The 22,391-nt window shown below is 37.7% G+C and overlaps 1 protein-coding gene across 10 annotated transcripts in view; it reads left to right on the forward strand.

The window, feature by feature from the left end:
* Enah (ENAH actin regulator) overlaps positions 1–22,391 on the forward strand; it is a 108,163-nt gene that overhangs the window by 56,443 nt on the left and 29,329 nt on the right. For 4 of the 10 annotated variants that reach the window (XM_040739350.1, XM_040739354.1, XM_040739356.1 and 1 more), the window contains 2 exons: positions 2,122–2,299; positions 20,209–20,265. In XM_040739350.1, the coding sequence (XP_040595284.1) occupies positions 2,122–2,299; positions 20,209–20,265 (235 nt within the window). Of the gene's footprint in view, positions 1–2,121; positions 2,300–18,473; positions 18,810–20,208; positions 20,266–22,391 lie in introns of those variants that run through there. The other 6 variants (XM_040739351.1, XM_040739355.1, XM_040739357.1 and 3 more) reach the window with 3 other exon arrangements.

A 22,391-nucleotide genomic window follows, 5' to 3' on the forward strand; every position in this document is an offset into this window, starting at 1 on the left:
GTGATTTTCGGATGCTGTGATAAAATATGCTGACTATAGTAGCCTAAGTCAGAAGGAATGGCAGTCTGGCGGTTCACAGTGCCTCGCCAACTAGGGAGCACAGAGTGAAGAGGAGGTGAAGGCAGACTGTAGATCTTCAAGGCTTGCCTCCAGTGACCACTTCCTCTGGAAATGCTAAGCCTCCTGGGAGTTCTACAGCTTTTGCAAACAGTGGCACCAGCTAGGGACCAAGTGTTCAACCATGAACACTTGGAGAGCATTTTAAAACCAAGTAACAATATTTTATTAAATACCTAAATACCTGACATTTATGATAGGTGCTCAAGATACCAGTACAGAGAACCATTGAGTGTTAATGCCAGCCTAAATAAGGAATACATGATACTCATGAAATCACTCTGACATGATGATCAGATTGTTCTGTTAGCTTCAGTACAATCTTTTGTTTGTTTGTTTGTTTCCAAGACAGGGTTTCTTGGTTTGGCCCTCGCTGTCCTGGACCTCATTCTGTATATCAGGCTGGTCTGGAATTCAGAAATCCACTTTCCTCTGCCTCTTTTGAGTGCTAGGTTTTAAGGCATGTGCCACCCCTGCCCTGTTTTTTTTCTTCAGTGCAATCTTAAATTTAGAGATTGACAATGAGAGTGTAAATGATAGCGTTATGCAAAGAACCAAAAATAGCTAAAGTAGTAATGAGGAACAGAGTAGAAGAACAAAGTTGAGTGACTGAGACCTAGCAGAAAGCTTCAGTAGTTAAAACACTTAGAGTTGGACAAATACTTGATACATTTACCAGTGGGACAAAACACAATTTATGATAAAAAGGGAGCCTGTGTATGTATAACTTAGTGGGTCAAGGTACCTGCTATGTAGTCTGGCAACCTAAGTTTTATCCCAAGATGCTACATAAAGATGGGAAGAGAACCAGTGCACAAAGTTGTCATTTGCTGTCTACATGTGTGCCATGACATGCGTGCCTTCTCCCGAACCCACTATACAAACGCAATATAATAAGTTAAATTTTTTCCAGAACTTGAAGAAAAAATACTAAACCTCATTAGTGAGCAGAGTAGTGTAATATACACTAGAACACAAAGAGACACAAGAATTGCTATAATGACTAACACCGGTAGTAATGTTGCATAGTGTATGGAGTCATACAAATTTTCATATACTGCTCTGGAAGAGTGCATGGTAAGATAAACTTAGAAAGCTATGTGGAGTTTTCTACTAAAATTAAATGCACATATGACCTATGCTAATGCCTCTCAATGGGTGCATTTCTGGGCATTAAAAATGCTAGTACAGAAATGGGCAGATTGATATAAAGGAATATTGCATAAAACAATGAAAATTAACAAACCACGCTTTCACTTACAAGTGGATGACTCTCAGATGTGAATGTGAGGAAAGAGGACAGGTTCATCTCTACACATGGATTCTTCTTCTTCTTCCTTTCTTTTTCTTCTTCCTTTCTTTTTCTTCTTCCTTCCTTCCTTCCTTCCTTCCTTCCTTCCTTCCTTCCTCCCTCCCTCCCTCCCTCCCTCCCTCCTTCCTTCCTCCCTCCCTCCCTCCCTCCCTCCCTCCCTCCTTCCTTCCTTCCTTCGAGACAGGATTTCTCTGTGGCTTTGGAGGCTGTCCTGGAACTAGCTCTTGTAGACCAGGCTGGTCTCGAACTCACAGAGACCTACCTGCCTCTGCCTCCCAAGTGCTGGGGATTAAAGGTGTGTGCCACTACTGCCTGGCTGAACATGGATTCTGTAACTCTGTTTTTCTCAAATCCTCAGGATGGGGGTAGTCAAGAGGTCCCTTACAGTTAATGTTCCAGTTTTGTATTTGTAATTTCCTAACAACCCTGTTAATGTTTTATTTAATGACTTGCATTGCTTTTCTTTTGTTGATTTAATATTTTAATGCAGGCCTTTTGTAACCTGAAGATACCTTAAGGTCCATCAGACTCATTTCTGTAGACTTGCTTTTACCTAGGTAATTGTTCCAACTAGTTTTGACAGAAAGTCTGCTAGGAACAAGTTTAAATAAATAGGGCACAGTCAGGGTTTGTGTTGACTTAAATTATTTTCCCAATTATCCGCCTGACTTTATTGAATTATTGTCTTTTAGGTTGTGATAAATTGTGCCATTCCTAAAGGGCTGAAGTACAATCAAGCTACACAGACTTTCCACCAATGGCGGGATGCTAGACAGGTGTATGGTCTCAACTTTGGCAGCAAAGAGGATGCCAATGTCTTCGCAAGTGCCATGATGCATGCCTTAGAAGTGTTAAATTCACAGGAAGCAGGTAAAGTGTCTGTGCTTTCCCTGTATTCTTAACTGAAATGCTATGTATATGTTAAAGCAAACCTTTTTGTCAACTTTTAAGTCATATATATATTTAAAGTAATTCCTAAGTTATTTTCTACAAAAATGTGAACTCTTCTTTACATTAGAAGTGTAGACTTGAAGCATATTCCTGTGAGTTTCGTTATTTCTTAGAATTCATTTGAAATTATTTAGATTTGTTCATCCTGTCCTAAAATGTAATTTTTAGTACTGGAGCACGAGAGCCATCAGAGATAAAAGGTCTCTCTATGTTGCTGAAGCTAGCCTCAGATTGTTCATGTCAGGCAATCCTCCTGCCTTCTGATTCCCAGGTAGCTGGTATTTCAGTTATGCCATTATGCCTGGTGTTATTTGCTTTTTATGAAAAAATACATTGGTTTCTAAAATATACTTTTTAAGCCACTGCTGATCCTAAGGATTTAAAATTAGAGTAAGATCTCCTAATTGATAAGAGGTTGGCTGTATGTAACACAGCGGTTCTCAACCTTCCTAATTCTTTGGCCCTTTCATACAGTTCCTCATTTTGTAATTGACACCCAAACATAAAGTTACTTTTGTTGCTACTTCCTAACAAACTTGACTACCCTTGTGAATAATAATACTGGTAACTGTGTTTTCCAATGTGAAAGCATCATTTGACTCCCAAAGGGGTCATGACCCGCTGGTTAGGAACCACTGTGCTAAAGGTTGTTTGGAAATTTAAGGAATGAGTTCCTCTGGTTGAAGTCATAGTTGTATTCTTAAACTACATGTTGCTTAGAAGAATAGAAATAATTCACTTTAAAAAGCTCAAGTATTTGAAATCTTATGTGAGAGATAAACCAAATTTATTTTGGCTTAATGCAATGTGTTTTATAATCATAAAATGTTAAATATGAAAAAAATACAAATTACTTGTATGTTTGGTAGTTATTTTAATGACATAAATGTTATGAGTAGAATTAATGAGGAGTATTATAGCCAGATGAAATATTGATAGTTTTTTATTGATACAGAATTCTAAAAATCCACTGTTACTTATGTTACTCTGAAAACAAATAATTGAAGCATAAAAAGGAGTAAGACATCTAACTCCTTTCTTTGGAGGAACTCACATATGACCTATACTAATGCCACTCATTGGATCTATTTTGAGACACTAAACTACTGGAACTTACTCTGGTTTGTCTCTTAGTACAAAACCAAGATAGTGAAGTCTGGTCTCATGTAGATCATTTCTGTTCATCGATAACCTGTTTTTGTGGACACCAATACTTTATTAGCATGTATTGTAGAAATAGGTTTATACTGTAGTGATTGGAAAAGGAGTTAGAGCCATGACTCATCTTAAATAGGTCAGTTATGTAATTTGAAGAGTGTATGTACCAGCTTCTGTCTTCCTGTGTTTGGAACCAACTGCCATTTTCATTTCTCAGTCTTCAAAAAGGAGGTCTAGTTAAAAACTAAATGTCACTTACATTTAAATTATTGTTGATGTTGGTTTTCGTTTTAATCGTATTTTGAAAATACTATTCTTATCAGTGAGTGATACTAGTTTGTTTTCAAAATGCAAATGGCGAGTACTGGTTTTGTTCTGACCCTGAGTTTTGGACATTGAGTCTTAATGTGGAGAGGCTCAAATTATAATCTCTTACAAAGCAATAGACATTAAGAAATACTGTTTTGAATTATGTTAAGTTTTGCCAATAGGAAAATCAGTGGTTTCATTTGCTGTAGAAGCGTTGTTGGTGTGTACAGTATATAGGTTATTGTTAAGGATAAGTTTGGTAATAGATTGTTTCTTCTCTTTCACAGTTTCAGTTGTGGTTGTATAAACTGGTTGGAATTATCTCTGTCATGGACCTAGTTACTAGCAGTGAAGCTTTTGGTTCTATCTTGTTCATTCTCAGAGAAAACAAACACTGATGTGTAGGTAGCATGATTTATTTATTTATTTATTTAGGAAATTACTTTTTATTATAAATACCAGTTTGTGAATTTTGATGGTGTTAATTATCTCTGAAGTGGAAGCATGGGAAGAAATGAACGTTAAATGTTAAGAATCTGGAGTGTCACCTTTAATCCCATCACTTGGGAGGCAGAGGCAGGGCGGATCTCTGTGAGTTCAAGGTCAGCCAGGGCTACAGAGAGCCCCTGTCTCAAGGCATATGGAGTGTTCTTCCTTGGAAAGGGATGCGATTTCTTGTGCAGATTGTCACAGCAAGATAGGTCCTTTACCTAGTATTGTGTTGGCCCCCCTCCCACTCTCCTAAACAAAAGTACCAAACAATACTGCATGACAGCCTGCTTTTAGCATTCCTTGCCAAAGCTGTCTACTTTGGGTTCACAGCCAAAACAAAGAAAAAAAGAAAGAAAATCATGTGTTGAGATCATCTGTTGAAATCATCTGCTATCCTTCTGCTAACCCAAGCTGTTGGAAAGCTTGACTTCAGGCTCCCAAAACAATTGACCAGAATCAAAAGAACAAACTTAACCTTGAATGCAGAGCAGTTTTACACATCAATCTGCCTGTTCCTTAATTTTTTTTGTCTTTTAAAATTTTTATTGGTATATATTATTTGTACAAAATAATGAATTGGATTATGTTATATATATACATAATGTATTTTGATCATATTAATCTCCATTTTTTTATACTGGCCCCCCCTCTCTCCCCTCCTCTCCCTTCTCCCTCTCTCCCTGGTGCTGGGAATTGAACTGAGCCCAAGGCCTTGTACATGCTAGGCAAGCACACTACCACTGAGCTACATCCTCAGCCTGTTTTACTACTTTATTATAAAGCCATATTCCGCATTCACCGTTACTGCTTATATATGTATGGGTGCTACACAAGAATCAGACATTACTGTTATCTGTTAATCCTTCTCAGTGATTCTCAGACTTTAAGATCATGGATGTCTTTGTTCAGTCAGAATTTTTTTCTGAAGCTCAGTACAAATAGACCAAAAGTCGGGGGAGGAAGGGTGCTTCTGATTAATGCGGGGCAGGGCTCTCAGTCACTGAGGTATTACATAGCTTTCCAGAGCATTATATATCAATACTGTCTGTCTGTCTCTCTTTTGGGTTTTTGTGGCAGGGTTTCTCTGTGTAGCCATGGCTGTCCTGGAATGTCTCTGTAGACCCAGGTTGGCCTTGAACTCACAGAGATCTGACTGCCTTTGCCTCTGGAGTGCTGCCACCTGGCCACAGAGCTCTCTTTTAGCCAGAACCAATGATTCTACATTTCTCCCTTTTGCTGCCATCCTTCAAAACCCTTTAAATCTTCAATTTGTTTTTAATTAAGAAAAGAAATGCAGGCTGGAGAGATGGCTCAGAGGTTAAGAGTACTGACTGCTCTTCCAGAGGTCCTGAGTTCAATTCCCAGCAACCACATGGTGGCTCACAACCATCTACAATTCAATCTGGTACCCTATTCTGGTATGTAGGTAGAACACTGTATATGTAATAAAGAAATAAAAAAAAAAAAGAAAAGAAATGCATTCTAACCTTCACAAGCTATACTCATACACTCATATATACGTTTAACAGTATATAGGTAGGTGGCAGGAATGTTTTCCTTTATTTTGTTTTTAACATGGTATGCAATTATCTAATATTCTGGAAAGTACAGGAGGTGCTAAATACAGTGAGTTATATTTGGAATTAAAAGAAAAATCACATGTTCTATCATTTTTTTTCAAGGAGCTGAATTAGTGCTCTTGCCTTTACCAAATGCTACAGTATAACTTTTCACCAATGGAAATTGTCTCCGTTTAAATATATTATACAGACCAACTTTTTAAAAAATTTCTCTATTTACTTATCAAGTATATTTACACGCTTCTGTAGATAATAGCAATGGATTATATAAGTTACAATGTCAGTCTTGTTGATGGTTGACTGAGGTAAATTTGTATAACCTTGTTGCCTTTTATAAATGGTTTAAATCATTTGGAAGTAGGAAATGTGTCTTTAAACCCATTTTTATAAAAGAAAATGTTCAACCATGATTAAACATAGCGTACCAAAAGAAAAACCTCAAAATATGTTACCACTAACTAAAAGACTGGGTTTGTTTTGTTTTTTAACTGTTGTGAATGAGAACATAGCCAGAGATAACCTTGTGGTTGCCGTTTTCCTCATATTTATAATAAATGTTGAGATTCTAATAATTTTCAACATAAGCCTTTACATTACTTCCATTGTAAGCATTGGCATTATTCTCAGCATTATGTAATATCTTTATGATATACTTGGAATCTCAGACTATTTCCAGAAATTCTTGAGGTTTTCCATTTTTCTTATTTGAATCAGAACCTGTGTAACCTTGGCTGTCCTAGAACTTTATGTGCAAATCATGCTGGCCCTGAACTCACAGATATCCTCCTGCTCCTTCCTTGCAAGTGCTGGGATTAAAGTCATGCTGCATTATACCAGGCCCTAAAATACTTTGTTCCTAGTGATAGTTTTACTTTCTAGTCTCCTGGGTTGCTGATATGAATAAAAGCAACACTAAGGGTATAATCTCAAAATTGTGCTGTGCCAATAGCCATCGAGAAGAGCACCAATATGGTAAAGCCCACCCCTTCCTTCTTGGATTTTACACCCAGTCTAGAGCCATCTAGAAAAGTCAGGAACATTCTAGGGTCAGAGCCTCCTCAGTGCGAGAATATTCTAAGTGGGCTTGTCATTGGGAAGTATGTGACAGCTGGCAAACCGATATGTTGTGGTTGGAGCCCGAGAACTTAGGTGGTCTGGGGCATAAACCCTAACAGGTGAGACTAGAGAGGTTAGCAGGGGCCCGGTGGTGTCGTGAGGGTCAGCCTGTCATTTCCATTACGGTAGCTTGTGCTGCAGGACAAAGGAGGTGGGTGGTGACCATGGATGAACATCTGCTGCAATGATATGGGTAAGAGAGGTGTGGAAGGAGCGCTGAAGAGGAGACCACCAGCTTTTATTGGGTGAGCACTCTTTCCACCATGCCACTGTTTTAGCTTCTGCTACGTCTTCACTTGAGTGCTAACTTACTGTGTTTCTGATCTTAATCTGGGATAAACTCTACTGGTGATTTTTTTTAATATATAAAAACCCTGTGCGTTTAGTGATATTACTGTTTCAGAAGTAGGATTTGGGTTTAAGTTTAAGGCCAGTAGACTGGCCATAGGACCTTCAGCCAGACAGTGGCATTTGTTCCTCGATCTTATTTTCAAATCCAGCCTCCTCTCGCTGTGACATAGGAAGGAGTAAATGATGTCTCCAGATGATATCCAGGCATGTCGCTTGGAGCACTGGTGAAGTTGGTGACCCAGAGGTTGACAGAATGGGAAGAGGCTTTAGACAGATGAGTATTAGGTGGATAACAGAGTTAGTTCTGCCATACTATATTTAGGGAACTTTATTAACACAGCTCTAATAAAATCATATACATTTGGGCCTGGAGAGGATTCCCATGCTAATCTTGGATGGTGCTTTTGCTTTGTGTTGTTAGGTCTCCTGAAGTAGTCTTACTATGGAGGTAATGTTTGCTCCCTGGGATGGATGGCATGTCACATCCTGCTGCAGTTGCATGTTCTGTCTCCCCACTTACACATCTGCCATTTTTACAACAGTGCTGGGTTAGTGTCTAGTGTCCTTCCCAGTCTCCAGGTAGTACATGTGTGTGGAGTTGGACCTTTGCCTTTAGAAAGGGATATACATATGAAGGAGATGGCTTCATTTTATAGTGACTGAGTTGTTTATTTGGTCTTTACAAGACAGGGTTTCTCTGTAGCTGTGAAACCTGTTGTGGAACTAACTCTGTAGACCAGGCTGGTCTCAAACTCGGAGATCTGCCTGCCTCTGTAGGGCTGGGATTAAAGGTGTGCGCCATCATTGCTTGGTGATTTTTGTTTTTCTTTTTACTACATTTTTCTGCCTTTCAATTCAAAACCTCTAAAGTGTTTTCTTTTAAAAAGGCATCTGAAAAAAAAACAAACAGCCAGTTTAGAGTGAGAAAGAAATTAGAAAAAATTCACTTGCATTTTTGTCTTACGTTCCTTTGTAAAGTTTTAAGACCTTCAATGTAACTTAATGGAAAAGCTTGACTATGGAATTGAGTTTCTAGTTTTGTCCCATCTCCAGTGGGGGCTGAGCAGGTTACACCCTGTAAAGAGGGTTCCTCATTTACTTATCGTGAGAATGGTTAATCAGTGTGGCATGATTAACCATTAGATGACCTGGGGGGGGGGGGGGCGGCATTGGCATTCTTAAAGTATAAAATGTTCGTTTTTTATGCTAATTAAATAAAATTTCAGGTAGAATAACTTACTTTGAGAATTAAAAGTGCAGAAACAGATCTCTTAGAAAAGCCCTCCTGTGGCCAGGCATGGTGGTGCATGCTTTTAAGCCCTGTAAACTCAGGAGGCAGAGGCAGGTGGATCTCTGTGAATTCAAAGTCAACCTTGTCTACAGAGTGTGAGGTCCAGGACAGCCAAGGCTATGTATGCAGAGAAACCTTGTCTCGAAAAGCCGTGTCTCCCCCCCCCCCCCACACACACACAAAAGAAAGAAAAGTCTGATTCGTTTACCTTCTGAGGGCAGCACTCCAATTGCTTCCCTCAAGGCTGTCCCTCACTGATAAGAAGCCTGCAACAAATCCATAGTGGGAGACAGACCACAGGGTATAAAAATGTAAGTCTGTGTTGTTTGAGTCACACATACACATTTGTTTATTTATCTCATTATATAACTATTTTAGATGCAACTATTTTAGCTTTTATCATCTAAATAAATTCTTGCACATTAAACTTGAAATAATTTAATATTAAAAATCATAGTGGAGCCAGGTGATAGTGATGCACACCTTTAATCCCAGCACTTGGAAGGCAGAGGCAGATGGACCTATGAGTTTGAGGCCAGCCTGGGCTACAGATCTTTTTCCAGGACAGCCAGGGCTACACAGAGAAACCCTGAGACAAGGGACTGCTGCTACTAACAGAGTTTCTGTATTCTCTGCTTCTGGTTTACACCGTCTAGCAAGGAATAATTGAAAGCTGTCTATTGGATAGGAATCGATTATTCTGTTTTTCTATATTTCCAGAAACCTTTGTTTCTATCATTTTTCCCTCGGTTCTGTTCATTTTATTTTACCTTTCTTCCCCACAAAAAGAATCACAAGAGACTGGCATATAGGAGTGGGACTTGGCAGATCAAAAGAGGGTAGATACTATTTCTCTACTGACTGACCGATCTATTTATTTATTTATTTGTTTATTGCCACCACCCACCCACTTCCTCTAGTAGTGAAAGGGACAGTGTAAGTGTGGTAGCCTTTTTCATACTCAATTAAAAAATTGTATTTTAGGTGTGAAACTACCATCTCTTCAGGGTAATAATCATTGATGTTTTTGTAGCTCTGCCTTTTAAAATTTTAAGTTCTTTGCTTTCGGTGCACTTGGTACATTTATGACTTTACTTTGGTGGGTTTTGTTTTCAAGATAGAGTTTCTCTGTACAGCCCTGGCTGTCCTGGCATTCACTTTGTAGATCAGATTGGTCACGAACTCAAGAGATCTGTCTGCCTGCCTCTGCCTCCCAAGTTCTGTGATTAAAGACATGTGTCGCCACAGCCAGCTGACTTTATCCTCCTCCCCTGGCTATATTATATGAATTTTTTATGTATGTAAATTGTAATAAACCATACCATCGTAATAATTTTACATAATTATTACATATTATATAAGTTCATGTCTCTGAACATCAATACTTGGGAAAGTTATTTTAGGTTGATTATAACTTGTCTAATTGTTTTAGGACTTATTATATCCTGTAACAGTTCATATACAATGTATCTTGGGCATATTCAACCCCCTTTCCCTCTTCATAACACCCTCACCATACTGTCCTGTCATCAGTCCCTCTCCAGCCTTCGTGTCTGTTTTTAAATCATTGAACCTGTTAATGCTTCCTGCTGGAATGTTGTCTGATCTGGTTGCCTTGACCTTGTGCAGGCAGGCATAGCTGCGGTGAGTTGTAAATGCTGTAGCCGTGTCAGGTCTCTTTAAAAAGCTAGTCTAATCTGGTTTGCTGCCCTGCAGCCTGCCTCACATCTAGTTTGTCTGCAACTTTGATAACGGCTGCTGCAGGGATCATCTCATTATCTGGATACTTTTCCTCCTCGGGCACAATAATTTGCACACATTTGTTTCACCTGTATTTGTGATTTTTACTGGTTTTTGTCCATGAATTAGAGAAGCATTTTACTGGATGTCATTCAATCAGTCTGGTGTCTAAAGGACACAAAGGACAAGCAGACTTGAACTGGATAACCCCTGTCTTCTGCACTGATATAAGAAACGACTGGGAACCACTGCTACCTTGATGTGATTGCAGCACAGAATGGCAGCCAAATCTCCCACAGATTGTACCTTTTAATTTTGAAAAAATTTTTTTCACACGTCCATATAGGTGTGGCAGCACCAGCTTGCCCGTGTCCACATACACATTAGTATGTTGCCTCTCACTTAACACCGTGCATTTCTGTTTTCATAGAAACATCTAACCAACATTTTAAATAAAAGTCTCAATGAAAAGAATTTTTATAGTCACATTTAGATACTAGAATAATAAAGGAACAATGAAGTAATTGAAAGTTATTATTCTTACGGCTTTTACTTGTATAGAGAAGGTAATAATTGGTTAGAAATATCTGCAAGGCAGTGTAAATACTGCACAAAGATGCTTGGGAAGTAGGTTTGGGAAATAAATTTAGCAAATATAGCGTGCTACTTGTGTAAAGTTACTAAAAATGGTTCTGAGGTAGACTTGCTATTTCTGTGAGTGTAATTTCTAAGATGATTCACAAGAAAAAACAGATTAGTTGGGTTTTCTGAAAAATTTTCAGGTCTTTTTTGTTGTTGTTGTTGTTTTGTTTTTGCTTTTTTTGGAGACAAGGTCTGTCTCAGTGTTTCTATTGCTGGATAAAACCATAACTAAAGCAACTTGGGGAGGAAAGGGTTTATTTGGCTTACATTTCATACCTCTGTTCATCATTGAAGGAAGTCAGGACAGGAACTCAAAAGAGGGCAGAAGCTGATGCAGAGGCCATGGAGGGCTGCTTCTTCCTGGCATGCTCAGCTTGCTTTCTTGTAGAAACCAGGACCAGGACCAGGGATGGCATCACCCACAACAGGCTGGGCGTTCCCCCATCAATCACTAATTAAGAAAATGATCTACAGCTGGGCAGTGGTGGCGCATGCCTTTAAACTCAGCACTTGGGAGGCAGAGGCAAGTGGATCTCAGTAAGTTCGAGGCCAGCCTGGTCTACAAAGGGAGTTTCAGGACAGCCAGGACAGTTATACAAGAAGACCTGTATCAAAACAACAACAACAAAATGCTCTGCAGCTGGATATTGCGGAGGCATTTTTTCTCAATTGAGGTTCTCTCCTTTCGTAACTCTAGTTTGTGTCACGTAGGCATAAAGCCAGCCGGCAAAGCCCTGGTTGTTTTGGAACTCACTAGGATCCACCTGCTTTTGACTCCTGAGTTCTGGGATTAGAGGTGTGTGCCACCTGGCTAGAGTATTTTGTTATTCCAATGCCATTTATATAAGAAGAAATAAATTTTTACTAAGGGATTTGTTGTAGAAACATTTTCCTAATTGTTCATTCTCAAACCTTGGATTCATGCACCCCTAGTTTGAAAGTATGGACTAGATAAGTGACAAACACCCACCAGTGGGTCTTCAGTCTTCTGCAGACTGTACTGGCACTATGACACTGTCACTAGGAAGAAGGCAGGGTGGGCTTTTGCACACTTGACAAGTTTCATAGATAACCCTGGAGCAGCTTCTCATGACCCACAGACACATAAACACACCCACATCCCAGCTCTTACTTGAGTACCATGAGACTTGTGGTGCACGTCTTTCTCTTCCATACTTTTCTTATTGCATTTAAATGATTAATTTCTGGGCTATATAAAATAAATCAAGCAAAGCCAGAGCTAACCATAGTACAAATATAGTAGCACTTACTTGCACATAAAAATTAAATCATCAAAGTTTCTCTTTTATATCATGCCATAAAACACAGATTTTTTTCTTTTCAAATGGAACTTATAGAAAATATATCTTCCAAGGATATTTAGTACAGTAGTACAGTATTTACATAAATAGATGTTGAGTCTCCATAGTTTCATTCTTAGGAAACCAGAATTGTTGTACTGCTGTTAATGGAAATGTTGGAAAATCTGCTTGAATTAAATCTCTTCCATCTTGAGAAGATATTTTGTTCTTGGTTTGAACAGTATGGTTTTATTTTTGAGTTTCACATCCCTTGCAAGAGAAGGATTAACTTGCTTCAACCTGGTTTTCTTTGGGGGGGGGTTACGAGACAGGGTTTCTCTATTGTTTTGGAGGCTGTTGGTCTAACCCGGCCTCGAACTCACAGAGATCTGCCTGCCTCTACCTCCCGAGTGCTGGGATTAAAGGCGTGCACCACCACTGCCTGGACAATCTGGCTTTCTTAACTCTTGGAAATACAATCAACAGAGCCTTTTTCTTGCTTTTAGTTAGATTTTTTTCTATTTATGACATCTTTATAATCCATTAAAAGCTTCAAATTTAGTTTTTTATAGAAAGCTTATATAATTATTAAGTTAAGTTATATAGGAATCTGTAGTTTTCTTTCTTTGGTTTTGTTTTTGAGACAGTCTTGCTTGTCTTAGAACTCACTATGTAGACCAGGCCAGCCTCTACCTCACAAAGATCTGCCTGTCCCCGTCCCTGCCCCTACCCCTGCCTGGATTACAAGCTGGATTAAAAGCATGAACCTTCACAGCTAGTGAGTCTGTACTTTCCTATGCACAAAAAGATTATTTTAGGAAGGACTTTCCTAGATTTTTGTTTAAATATTTCTGATTTTTGCATATTTCTCTTACTCCTTTATTGTGAAATTACATAGAGATTTCATTAATTCTTATGTTTATTCTTTTTCCTCTGTCTGGATTATTTAAGTGTAGATACATAGCACAGCTAATATGTAGTTAGTATACCTTTTTGTTTTTTGTTTTTGTTGTTGTTGGTTTTTTTTTTTTTTTTTTTTTTTTTTTCAAGACAGGGTTTCTCTGTGGCTTTGGAGGCTTTCCTGGAACTCACTCTTGTAGACCAGACTGGTCTCAAACTCACAGAGATCCGCCTGCCTCTGCCTCCTAAGTGCTGGGACTAAAGGTATGCACCACCAGCGCCCGGCTACCTTCTTGTTTAAAAGCGGAAAAAAATTTGTAATTTTTTTTGCTTGTATCAATTATCTACATACCAAAGTGTATAATAGTTGCTAGCAGTAGGAAGATAAATATGGCTTTTAGGTCTCAAACCCAGGACAAATGAGTAACTGAGGTGCCTATATAACCTATCAAAGCAGACCTGACTGCCAGATTCCTCCAACACCGTTCAGTCAGGCCTTACCCGTTAGAGAGAATGGCTGGCATAACCCTTCCCTCTCCTAAACTTCTCCAGTCCAGGAGTTGGGCTGCCCTTCCCTATGTAATCCAGCTGTGTGGTTACCTTCCCTGTACTCTCCTGGCTCTCCCCTTTCCCTCCACCCTCGGTCCTTGCACTTCTCAGGGTCATGTTCCCTCTGGACTCTCCCAGATGTCCTTGCCTCTGCCTTGCTCTCCCTTTATCTAGAGTAAACCTCCTCCATGGCCTTCCTTCATCGTTTCTTTTTTTCATTGAATGATGTATATGTTATCTTTGAGCATCTTCAAGTCTAGTGAGGCAGAAAGTTTATGCTGAGCAGACAGTGTAAATAATTGCATGATATATTAGTTAACCTTTAGGTCCTGCCATGGATATTAGGTTTTCATAGGGGCTTATTGATAAATAATAAATGTATTCTCCTGCCTTATATCTTGTGTTTTTGAGGATGAACAGTCGAAGGCTAAATTTAATGAGGAAGTTATCAGTGAAGAAAGTAAAATGATGGAGAGATTGAATATCAGAAGTATTTAAAATAATTGGCTAGGTTTATTTATTGTACAGCTTTATTAAACTGAAATGATTAACATTTACAGATTTTTTTAAAAAATATATTTTATGCTCATTGGTGTTTTGCCTGTATGTATGCTTTTGTGAATGTGTTGACTCCCCTGTAACTGGAGTTATAGACAGTTGTGAGCTGCCTTGTCCGTGCTGAGAATTGAACCCAGGTCGTCTGGAAGAACAGCCAGTGCTCTTAACCACTGAACCATCTCTCCATCCCCTTGTTTATGGGTTTTTAAGAGCAGGAACATGGCACTCCTGATTTAAATTTCTCTCAATATTTATGATGACAACAAATGATGGTGTGTTTTTTGGGTTATATGTTTGTTTATTTGTTTTGTTTTTTAATATAGTAGTGTTTCACCTAAACAACAAACTGTCTTTGTTTGAAATGGAATGGCAGGAAAAACAATGTGAGCAGGGCATTCTTTTGCCTTTTTAGGCTTAGTCTGACCATGTAGCCAACTCTAAATCTTTTTGCCTCAGACCCGGCGTGCTGGCATCTTAGATCTTCCACAAGTATCCTGTTTCTCACTTCTGAGTTGGATTTATAGGTGGGCCAACAAATCCACCTGACACACTGATTCTGAGGATCCAATCTTCACTCACATTTGTGAGGAAGGTGCTTTTAACCACTGACCCATCTCCTGAGCCCTAATAGATCATATTTTTAAAAGCACAGTAAAACAAAGGCACATTGTTACTGTTACACTTGAGTGATATCCGGTTTTCAACATGTGTGTTTGGGTGTGGATGTGCTTACAAGCATGGCAATCTGCAACATGTGAAGGTCAGAGGACCCTGAGGGGTTGGTTCTTTCCTTCAGACAGGCCTATTTGGTTGGGTGACAGGCACCCTTACCCCTGAGCTATCTTGTTAGTCCTATGTGAAGAATTTTTAAGTTTCATCTCAAATAATACATGTTTAAACCTTGTATTTAATTCTATGTAATAAGTCTCACAGTGGAAAGTGTACAGTATATTTTAAACTCATTAAAACTATTATGGTAAAATTTTGTGTAATTTTGAATGTCAGAACCCAATTTCAAACTCTTGTTATTTAGTTATTTGCTATCCTTTGTTATTTTAGATAGAGACTTTTTAGTAAGCAACTTATTTGAAATATAGTGAATTATTGTACAGATAGAAAGAAGGGCACAGGCAGTATAGGGTTCCCATAGAAAATGAGCCAGCTGACCTGTGTAATTAGGACAGTCCTAATTTTTGATGTGCTGTCCTGAGTGTGTGTGTGTGTGTGTGTGTGTGTGTGTAGAGGTTTTATTTATTTATGTGTATGTACATGTGTGTTGTTGCCCACTGAGGCCCAAAGATGTCAGATCCTTTGGAGCTGAACTTGTAGGCAGTTGTGAACTTCCTGAGTGGGTGCTAGGAACCAACCATGGAGCCTTCTCTCTAACCCCATATTCAGAGTTTTGACTTAAGGAATATCTTTGGAATCCCTCTCTCAAAAAATTTTTTTTGTTTCAATTCTTGCTGAAAAGTAGCCTAATTGATATTGCTTTAACACACACACACACACACTTTATTTGGTGCCAGCATAGTGTATGCATTATAAAATTATAAAACAGGAATAGAAAAATAAAAAGGATGGGGAAAGGGAGCAGAGGTGTTACTGTTTTCTTCCTTCGCTGGGTGTGCACTAAACTTCTCAACACTGAACACTCTTAAGCAGTGGGTCATTGGACAAGAAAAATTTCAGTGAAGAGAAGAGGGGGAAATTAGGAGGCTTCATGGGCAGGTTTTGGAATTGGTTAAGTAATAAGAGAAAAGAGGAAGAGGTGTCAAAGTTCTGTATTTCTGGTTTGTGCAACTGAGTACATAATGCTGATTGAAAGTTACCAGATGCTCTAGTAACAAACTAAACATGTTACCAGTGTAAACCTTTGGCACCTTGAAGTGACTAAGGGCAGGAAACATGAAAGGTGATTGATTGATTGATTGATTGATTGACAGGTCTTGATCTGTGCTTAGGAAGAAGAACCAGTAAAATGAACGAGGAGGCACAGGTTAGCGTTGTCTTAGATAGATTATCAGGATATGACAGGTAAATTATAGGATAGGCCCCTGAGCATCTAGTTGAGTTGGCCCCTAAAGTTTCTTTAGCTAGAAATGGTGTGTAGTTCCTTGGTTAAAAATAAAGGACTAACAAAACATAGTGGGTTGAGGGGCCTGTACTGTGTAGTAAATGATACGCAATATATCTGTTGTTTGCAGTTATTTTTCTTCTCTTTAAAAAAGTAAATGATAGGGCTGGAGAGATGGCTCAGAGGTTAAGAGCACTGAAGGCTCTTGAGGTCCTGAGTTCAATTCACAGCAACCACATGGTGGCTCACAACCATCCGTAATGAGATCTGGTGCCCTCTTCTGGCCTGCAGGCATATATGCAAACAGAATGCTGTATACGTAATAAATAAATAAATCCTTTAAAAAGTAAACAACAAAGTACATTTATTTGAAGTCATAAGTTGAAGGAAGATTACCTTCTGGTAGCAAAGGAGAGGAAGCCACATACGTATGTACATACATACTTACATACATCTCCAGATTAAATAAAAAATGAGAGCTCTAGATGGTGTTGGGTTTTTCAGATGGGGTTATAACTGCACAGTGCTCCATTTTTGACATAGATGATTTTCTTTCATTAAACATGTTCCAAAATAAAATTTGAAATAGTGCTGTAAAAGTGTTTTAAGAATGTAACATTAGTTTAGCAGTAGTAGCATACACCTTTAATCCTAGCATTTGGGAGGCAAAGGCAGATGGATCTCTTGTGAGTTTGAGACCAGTCTGGTCTACAGAGCAAATTTCAAGACACCCAGGGCTGCACAGAGAAACCCTGTCTTGAAATACCAAAAAAAAAAAAAAAAAAAAAAACTTAAAGTGCCCATTACTTTGAATAAACTTATTGTTTATAATTCCATGTCTGAATATTGCCCTGCAATCTGGAACTTGGTTATTGTTTTTAGGACTTTATATTTTTTAAATTAAAATATAAATTACATCATCTTCCCCTTCCCTCCAGCCCCCCTCCATTCCCTCTCATTCATGACCTCTTTATTTTTAGCCTTTTCTTTGCTCCTCTCTCCTCCCCTCTCCTCTTTAATACAGCCCTGGATGTCCTGGAACTCACTCTGTAGACCAGGTTGACCTCCAACTCACAGAGATTCTCCTATCTCTACCTTCTGAGTGCTAAGATTAAAGGCATATGTCACCCCATAAATACATAAATACGGCCGGTTTAGTCTTTTAAGGACTTTTGTATTAATTAATTAATTTGGAATGTAGGTAACTATTGTTGCAGTACCTGCCTCCATTCTATTCTTAGCCTTTGTTTTCACTTCCTCTGGGTCATGCAGAGCTTTATTGAAATGATCAGAAATGTGACTACCATTACTCTAAACACCAACATTGAGCTCTGTCACTCAGTGATCAGATTTCCAGGAAGGGAAATCAAATCCAGACCAGTCTTTAAGCAATCACTATCTCATTTAATCCTTAGAAATACAAAATGCTGAGATGGACAGTGTTCCCTTACATATTACTTTGAGATGGTTAATAGGTAATAATAGAAACCACTAATTTTTTTAAAGCACAAAAACTCTAAAGGTCTGCTGTAGTAGCTATATGTAATAATAAAATGCATGCATGCAATAGAATGATATGAATCAAAGCTGAGAAGCTTGTAATTTTCCATTACAGATTACCTCACTTAAAGTCTTTTTGTTTCCTTGTTTAAAACAATGTCAAATAATAAGGGCAGGGGGGCAAAGCCTGAAGGGTGACTGTTTCACAAATTGCATTAAGAGGCAGATAAGCATTGGCAAGAAGATCAAAGGCCAAAGTAGTTGATAAAGAGGGTTATATTACTTGTGGAAATATCATAAAGATGTTAAATTCTACATTCTTGGTTAATTTTCATTGCTCTAGGTTTGCTTTACTTTGCATTTCACCCTCTTCCCTTAACCTAACTAAGCCTCTGTCGTATGGCTTATTTTAAAAAGGTGTCTTTTCATAGATGAATGCTAGCATTAAAACTGGTAATACTGAGTTTACATGTATAATCTCAGATTTAGTAAAGAACGAGTTAATGGCTTCAACAGTAAGCAGGAAGCTGTTAGCCTTATGCGTATGATGAATGAATAATTTAGTACCTTCGGGAAATGCAAGCTGCAGTAGAATTTAAGAAATCCTATCAGAAAGTAGATCAATGTTTTACTTGTTAGCAGAAATGAAAGTCACCAGAAAGAAGATGCTTAAAGATGGCAAGTGCAGGAACATTACTTAGTAGTTCAGTTGTGAGAGAAATTAGGAGCTCTTGGTTGGAAATAGTCTGCAGTGATAGCTGCGCCTGCATTCTGACAATTGTCAGGTGACTTTCTGCTGAAATGATTGCTCATGGGATGGGGCCGCTTCTTTGCTGTCAGAAACAAGATATTTTCTCTGGTTTTTCATGTGAGTTTTTTAATTGTCCTTGTATGTTTTCCCATTTAATATGCATTAAAGGAACTAAAGGGTAAAACCTGGTAACTAGGCATGTTTACTAATAGAGGATTGGTGGAACATGGGTGAGAAAGATTTTTATAAAGGAGTTTAAATTTAAAATGTAATTATCATAATTTGTCTAAAACATTTATCTCCTTTAGCATAATCTCATTAGCTTGTTGAACTTGTCTTCATGTGCCTGTGGTTATGTTATTACTCTTAAATATTGTGCATGTATCTTTGAGAGATGAGTGGGTGGAAGTACTTAGCAAAGCTGGCATTATCAAATTTATCTTATTGGTGTTTGAAGTATACCTACTGCATCTAATACTTTAAGATTTAATTGGAATATGTTGCCTTGCTAAAATGATTAAATTTTTATTTATGATTATTACCATATTAAGATAAGCCCTTGAATAAAGATTGGTTTGGTTGTGATTTTTACTTAGCAGTAGTTGATTTATTTAAATAATATACTGAAGTACTGTCTTATTCACTTTAATATGCTCTTCCTTAAGCCAACATGTATTTAATCCATTAACTGTTTTCTTAGCTGGTACCCATAAGAAAAGAAAATCTTTTCCTTGTTGAAAAAGGTTTCCTGAGAAATTATTGATGTATCTTTTTGCATGTTATTAATAGTAAGAAAAATTTTTTTCTTCCTCCCAGTTTTGGGTATTGCCTCGATTGGATAAAGCATTCCTCTTTTCAGAAGTTACCACTTTCCCTCTGAGTTTTTCTCCCTAAAAAGAATTTATGAACTTATTTCATTGATTAGTTAAATTTTAATGTAAATCATTTAGGTTAAATGGCTAGTTGTTATGGCCACACAGAATTTTTAGTAATTCATTTTGTCAAATGTATTTTCATATCTAGGGAAAAAATAGTAGTGAAGTGTGTCTCTGTAAACCTTGTTGGTTATTGTTAAGTACAAAGTAATCTCATATCTGTAAGTATGTTTTACAACCTTTTAATGATAGCCTTTGTTTTTTCCAGCTGATATAAGTGAGCAATCTTAATTAAATTAATCTTAAATATTTCCCCTGAATTTTTATTTAATGCAGTTCTCTTAAATGGGAGGGTAGACCTCATGAAATTAATTTCTGCTGGCCATATATCTTAACTTTCTATACTTCATTTTCACCAGCATTTTAAAGAATACAGTCTTAAAATGCAGATTGCATTCTTTGATTGTATGACTCAGGAAATATTTAAGCTGTAAAATTATAAAGTTTTCAGAATGAGGATCTAGATAGGACGTGTGTATAAATACATTTTGAACATTTCAAAGCACCTTTTAGTTAATGTGAAGTTCTTCAGATGGCCCCATTGTCCTTTGAAGCTTCTAACACCGAGGTGTCTGTTGCAGCCCAGAGCAAGGTTACTGCTACCCAGGACAGCACTAATTTGCGATGTATTTTCTGTGGTAAGCAACATTATGTTTACATTACTTTTTCAAGCTGTGGTACATACAACTTGCACATTTCCATAACTTTTGTTTCCTAGGCCATAGTCTGGTTTGTGGTATCTGGGATATAAAGAGGCTTCTGTTTTATGTTGTGATATTTGTTGTGGTTCATGGAGGTGGCTTTGAGTTAGCTTTTGAGTTGGCTTGCTAGTGAGGATTTAGTTAGAAATAGAATCTTAAAAGAGAAGTTTTTTAAGTTATAATTTTCTTTGGGAGCTGACATTCAATTTAAGAGAAAAAGATATATGCATTTTTCATAAGATTTCAGTAATGTAAATGTGCCTTATTTGAAAGGAGCTTTACTTACCTTGAATGAATTCAAGTGAGTGTGCATGTTGTAGAGGCAAATGTAAGCTTACTTTTTAATAGGTTGGTTTCAGGTAGCAGTCTTCTCTACTTAGTAAGTTAGGTTTCTGTGGCTTAGTGAATTTAGGCTTATAGATTGTTTTCTGTTATGCTCACTCTCATAAACATACATGTGTGTACATACATGTATTATTTGCATGGTTAAATTAGATACGTCACTTAGCCACCTCAGGATGGACCTGATCAATCATTTATATAAATATATATATGTATATACATACATATATACAAATTTTGCACAAGGAAATTGCTTATATAGATAAGTATGTAGATACATATCATCATTTGAATTATTTGATTCTGAATCTTCCTGTTTCAAAAAATGTCTTAATTATTTGAATTTTTTTAATTAATTCACATGTGCCTTTTTGACTATATATACCTTGACTAGCTAGATTATTTCGTAAGAGAAAACTGTAAGGTGATGTAGCCAGCATGTGTACTTTTTCCATGTGACTCAGAATTTTTAGTGCATTGTTGATAGGGTTTCTTTACGTTGATATGTTTATTGCTTTAGGCAAGCATACTATGTAAGTGAGGAAAAAGAAAATTCTAATGTGTTTCATGGGCACCTAAGTTACATTGTGATTGCTCTAGCTGATGGTCGCAGCAGTGAGCATCTGTTTTAGGACTGGTTGTTATAAATCTCTTCTGCCCTCTCCAAGGCTTCAGCTTAGCACTGCAGGTTGCTCATAACCGGTGACTTCATTTCTGTTGGTATCTTTCCCTGGGGGTTCTCCTGGCTTCTGTGAGCAATAACTGATACTTGTGTGATGAGGCCTCCCTCCAGCTCATTTTGAAGATGCACTTGATACTGTAACTTTGCGTTTAGAAGCTTGAGAGCCTTGTGTAGAGTGAGAGTTTACCTGTTTTTAAAGAAAAGGAGGTGATTTGACCTAATTAACAAAGGTGAATTCTTAAAACTTATAAAATAACAGGTTAAAACAGATTTCCTTTATAATGACCTCCAATTTGTGTACCATCTGCATTCTAGTTACCAGGTTTAAGTTTGGTTATATTATATATAATAGCACCTACTTGTATTGTGGCCCATGTGGAGCTAGATTTATAAGAATTAAAATGGGGAGAGTAAGTGAAATGTGCTTTAAAACAAAACTTGATATTGAAGACAAGACTGAACCGCCATTCCTGTTGGAGGGAGGGGTTCATAACAGATTCTCATCATTTATAGGTTACTTATCAGCAACAATGCCATGTTGTCTTTGTTAGGAAAAGTAATTCACAAACATTTCTTTGCACCTTCTAGCCTTGGACAAATTAGAAATTAGGACCAACCGTTGTCTGGTTATAAAGTAAACCCTCAGGAAGTTGCCATCCTTCCATGTGGGAGGCCAGAGCAGTGTCACTCATTTCTGCACCTTGGTGGTCCCCCTTCACAAAGATAACTGATAACATCCATACCATGCATGTTAAAATAGTGTCATTTGCCCACTGAGGTGGTTATGAAAGTACCTATTTTATATTTTATGCGAACACAGATACTCATTTAGGAATATGGCCCTTTTGAAATAATACTATACATTCCAGAAAATACAGCCATGGATTGCCTTGCCTAACCATAGTTTGTTTTCTGCTGCTTATGTGATACCTTTGTTACAACTTAACAATTTTATAACCCATTAAAATGTTTGACAAAAAGGAAAATGCAATTGTGTACTTCTAGTTCATAATTTACTTAGAGTTTTATCTAATAACTA

Source organism: Mesocricetus auratus, unplaced genomic scaffold (assembly GCF_017639785.1).
Source record: "Mesocricetus auratus isolate SY011 unplaced genomic scaffold, BCM_Maur_2.0 Super-Scaffold_100676, whole genome shotgun sequence".
NCBI lineage: Eukaryota > Metazoa > Chordata > Mammalia > Rodentia > Cricetidae > Mesocricetus > Mesocricetus auratus.